Consider the following 5,000-nt stretch of genomic DNA (forward strand, 5'->3'; position numbering starts at 1 on the left):
AGAGGAGAACTCTGTAGACCTTGTCAAGAGGAGAACTCTGTAGACCTTGTCAAGAGGAGAAACCTGTTGACCTTGTCAAGAGGAGAACTCTGTAGACCTTGTCAAGAGGAGAAACCTGTTGACCTTGTCAAGAGGAGAACTCTGTAGACCTTGTCAAGAGGAGAACTCTGTAGACCTTGTCAAGAGGAGAACTCTGTAGACCTTGTCAAGAGGAGAAACCTGTTGACCTTGTCAAGAGGAGAAACCTGTAGAACTTGTCAAGAGGAGAACTCTGTAGACCTTGTCAAGAGGAGAACTCTGTAGACCTTGTCAAGAGGAGAAACCTGTTGACCTTGTCAAGAGGAGAACTCTGTAGACCTTGTCAAGAGGAGAAACCTGTTGACCTTGTCAAGAGGAGAAACCTGTTGACCTTGTCAAGAGGAGAACTCTGTAGACCTTGTCAAGAGGAGAACTCTGTAGACCTTGTCAAGAGGAGAACTCTGTAGACCTTGTCAAGAGGAGAACTCTGTAGACCTTGTCAAGAGGAGAAACCTGTTGACCTTGTCAAGAGGAGAACTCTGTAGACCTTGTCAAGAGGAGAACTCTGTAGACCTTGTCAAGAGGAGAACTCTGTAGACCTTGTCAAGAGGAGAACTCTGTAGACCTTGTCAAGAGGAGAACTCTGTAGACCTTGTCAAGAGGAGAACTCTGTAGACCTTGTCAAGAGGAGACATGGTTGAGGCCTGAATCACAAATTAAAGTAAAAGATTGATGCCAAGAACCTAGCTGGACATTTAAGGTCCAGGTCCTGACTATTTGCTGTGTGTTTCTGTGTATTGTCAGGTTCGTGGTTGTGTACGTGATGGCTCGTGACGAGGATGAGGGAGAGAACGGACGAGTGTCCTACAGCATCCAATTAGGGAACAGCGCTGGACGCTTCAGCCTCAACCCCAACACCGGTAAGACTTCTGACCCTTAACCCCAGGCCTCTGACACGAGTAAGATCCTAACACTACTGAGACTTCTAACACAGACTCAATCCTACAGATGGAGGATCTTAATTTGATCACTCTTTTGTTCCTGAGCCGCAGGAAAAGCATGAATTCACTGAAAGTTCAAACTCACACGGTTATATTAATAGTATTCCACATGTTATGTAGCCTAATTTTGACCAGCTAATAGCCTAACCACATATCAAACAATGGACTAAATGTTCAAATCCAGTTGCAGCGGGATTATTTTTGCTCCGTCAATACAGGTCAAATTAAGATCCTACACCTGTAATTCTCCTTAACCCTGCGACCTCTGTCTCAGACCATAGCACAGGGAGAATCATATTCAGTGCCTTTGGAAAGTGTTCAGACCCCTTCACTTTTTCCACATTTTTTTTACGTTTACAGCCTAGTTCTAAAATTGATTAAATAAAATTAATTCCTCAGCAATCTACACACAAATACCCCATAATGACAAAGCAAAAACGGTTATTTTGAAATTCTTATAAATGTATTAAAGATAAAAAACAGAAATACATTTTAAAAATAAGTATTCAGACCCTTTGCTATGAGATTCTAAATTGAGCTCAGGTGCATCCTGTTTCCATTGATCATCCTTGAGATGTTTCTACAACTTGATTGGGGTCCACCTGTGGTAAATTAAATTCATTGGACATGATTTGGCACACACCTGTCTATATAAGGTCCCACAGTTGACAGTGCATGTCAGAGAAAAAACCAAGCCATGAGTTCGAAGGAATTGTTGAGGCATGCCTGCTAAATTAAATAAGTTCCAGGCGTCACGTCTGTAGGAAACCTGGCACCATCCCTACGCTGAAGCATGGTGGTGGCAGCATCATGCTGTGGGGATGTTTTTCAGCGGCAGGGACTGGGAGACTAGTCAGGATCGAGGGAAAGATGAACAGAGCAAAGTACAGAGAGATCCTTGATGGAGACCTGCTCCGGAGCACTCAGGACCTTAGACTGGGGTGAAGGTTCACCTAAGCACACAGCCAAGACAATGCCGGAGTGGCTTCAGGACAAGTCTCTGAATGTCCTTGAGTGGCCCAGCCAGAGCCCAGACTTGAACCCGATCTAACTTCTCTGGAGAGACCTGAAAATAGCTGTGTAGCGACGCTCCCCATCCAACCTGACAGAGCTTGAGAGGATCTGCAGAGAAGAATGGGAGAAACTCCCCAAATACAGGTGTGCCAAGCTTGTAGCGTCATACCCAAGAAGACTGAAGACTGTAATCGCTGCCAAAGGTGCTTCAGCAAAGTACTGAGTAAAGGGTCTGAATACTTACGTAAAATGTGATATTTAATTTTTTAAAACATTTTTTTAGAAATGAGCAAACATTTATAAAAACCTGTTTTTGCTTCGTCATTATAGGGTATTGTGATGTCATTATGGGGTATTGTGATGGCATTATAGGGTATTGTGATGTCATTATGGGGTATTGCGATGTCATTATGGGGTATTGTGATGTCATTATGGGGTATTGCGATGTCATTATAGGGTATTGTGATGTCATTGTAGGGTATTGTGATGTCATTATAGGGTATTGTGATGTCATTATAGGGTATTGTGATGTCATTATAGGGTATTGTGTATAGATTGATGAGGGGAAAAACGATTTTAATCCATTTTAGAACTAGGCTGTAACATAACAACATGTGGACAAAGTCAAGGGGTCTGAATACTTTCTATATTTATTTCCAAGCAGGGTACAGATTTCAACGTTTTACAGTCTTTAGAGACGCCCTACCTGTTGGTCTGGACTGATGTTTCACTCATATAGTATTATTCTGGAGTTGGTCCCTTATTGATTTAACACATTGGAGTCTTTATCATGCAGGCTTATTCTATAGAGTTACATCATCGACCTTAATCATTATCCCTACCATAGCGGCTTGAACTACCACAAGTTTCCATGGACACATTACAAGCCATTACATCCCACTCCTGAGCAGGCCTGGGTTTAAATACTATTTGAAATCTTTCCGATACTTTCAGCATGTTTTTCTTCTTGTCTTCCTGGATGGGCGGGGTTTTGTAACCCGTGTCACTGTTCTATTGGTTCCATTGCGCCAGTCAAGCTCAGATAGAGTATTATAAATCATTTCAAATAGTATTTCAGCCACAGGTGATTGGTGGCACCTTGGGGAGGATGGTCTCGTGGTAATGGCTGGAGCAGTATCAGTATCAAATACATCAAACACTTTGGCTTCTATCACGTTTTAAGGTATAACCCAGGTGCAGACAGTGTTTGAAGAAACTAAAGTTTATTCCTTAAACAGGGACAGGTAAACCCACAGGTCAGGTTCGGGGTCAGGACTGCAGGCAGGCACAGGGTCAGGGGCAGGAAGAATGGTAAACACCCGGAAAACTAGAGAACAGGAACAACCGAGAGACAGGAGCTGAGGAGGAAAACGCTGGTAGGCTAGACGAAACATAAACGAACTGACGACAGACAAACAGAGAACACAGGTATAAATACACAGGGGATAATGGGGAAGATGGGTGACAACTGGAGAGGGAGGGGGTTGGAGACAAGCACAAAGACAGCTGAAACAGAACAGCTGAAACAGAACAGCTGAAATAGAACAGCTGAAACAGAACAGCTGAAATAGAACAGCTGAAACAGAACAGCTGAAATAGAACAGCTGAAACAGAACAGCTGAAACAAAACAGCTGAAACAGAACAGCTGAAATAGAACAGCTGAAACAGAACAGCTGAAATAGAACAGCTGAAACAGAACAGCTGAAACAGAACAGCTGAAACAGAACAGCTGAAACAGAACAGCTGAAATAGAACAGCTGAAACAGAACAGCTGAAACAGAACAGCTGAAACAGAACAGCTGAAACAGAACAGCTGAAACAGAACAGCTGAAACAGAACAGCTGAAACAGAACAGCTGAAACAGAACAGCTGAAACAGAACAGCTGAAACAGAACAGCTGAAACAGAACAGCTGAAACAGAACAGCTGAAACAGAACAGCTGAAACAGAACAGCTGAAATAGAACAGCTGAAACAGAACAGCTGAAACAGAACAGCTGAAACAGAACAGCTGAAACAGAATAGCTGAAACAGAACAGCTGAAACAGAACAGCTGAAACAGAACAGCTGAAACAGAACAGCTGAAACAGAACAGCTGAAACAGAACAGCTGAAACAGAACAGCTGAAATAGAACAGCTGAAACAGAACAGCTGAAACAGAACAGCTGAAATAGAACAGCTGAAACAGAACAGCTGAAACAGAACAGCTGAAACAGAACAGCTGAAATAGAACAGCTGAAATAGAACAGCTGAAACAGAACAGCTGAAACAGAACAGCTGAAACAGAACATGCGTTTGATGATATTCCATTGGTCCATCAGTCCAGACATGTTTTTTTATGAGCCGTCCTCCACTCAACAGCCTCCTGTGATTTCAACCAAGATTTGCTCCTGAGTTGTGTCTACAGAGCCTCTGGCCGTTAAAACATTCCTTAACCCCTCAGCTCATTCAACAGAGCATCTTTCAATGCCTCAGAGCGATATTAAGAGCGTTGGGCACAGTAAACGAAAGGTTTGCTGGTTTGAATCCCCAAGCCGACTACGTGAGAAAAAAAATCGGTCGATGTGCCCTTGAGCAAGGCACATTAACCGTAATTGCTGTGTACTCTTGAGTCCCAAATGGCCCATAGGACTCTGGTCTATAGTAGTGCACTATATAGGGATTAGGGTGCCATAGGGCTCTGGTCTAAAATAGTGCACTATATAGGGAATAGGGTGCCATAGGGCTCTGGTCTAAAATAGTGCACTATATAGGGAATAGGGTGCCATAGGGCTCTGGTCTAAAATAGTACACTATATAGGGAATAGGGTGCCATAGGGCTCTGGTCTATAGTAGTGCACTATATAGGGGATAGGGTGGCATTTGAGATGCATTTGAATTCTTTGGTTTTCCTCTCATGACAGATGTGTTCATGGGAATCTGGTTGTATTATGGCTGGAGAAGCAGAGGAATCCCTTTGATATGTTAT

At 43.1% G+C, this 5,000-nt stretch overlaps 1 protein-coding gene across 1 annotated transcript in view; it reads left to right on the forward strand.

Moving 5' to 3' along the window:
* The window catches only part of dchs1b (dachsous cadherin-related 1b), a 92,164-nt gene that overhangs the window by 29,141 nt on the left and 58,023 nt on the right, over positions 1 to 5,000 (forward strand). Inside the window, exon 12 of the mRNA XM_052521741.1 lies at positions 823 to 938. Within this exon, the coding sequence (XP_052377701.1) occupies positions 823 to 938 (116 nt within the window). The remainder of the gene's footprint in view (positions 1 to 822; positions 939 to 5,000) is intronic.

The sequence above is a fragment of the Oncorhynchus keta genome, chromosome 6 (genome assembly GCF_023373465.1).
Source record: "Oncorhynchus keta strain PuntledgeMale-10-30-2019 chromosome 6, Oket_V2, whole genome shotgun sequence".
Lineage (NCBI taxonomy): Eukaryota > Metazoa > Chordata > Actinopteri > Salmoniformes > Salmonidae > Oncorhynchus > Oncorhynchus keta.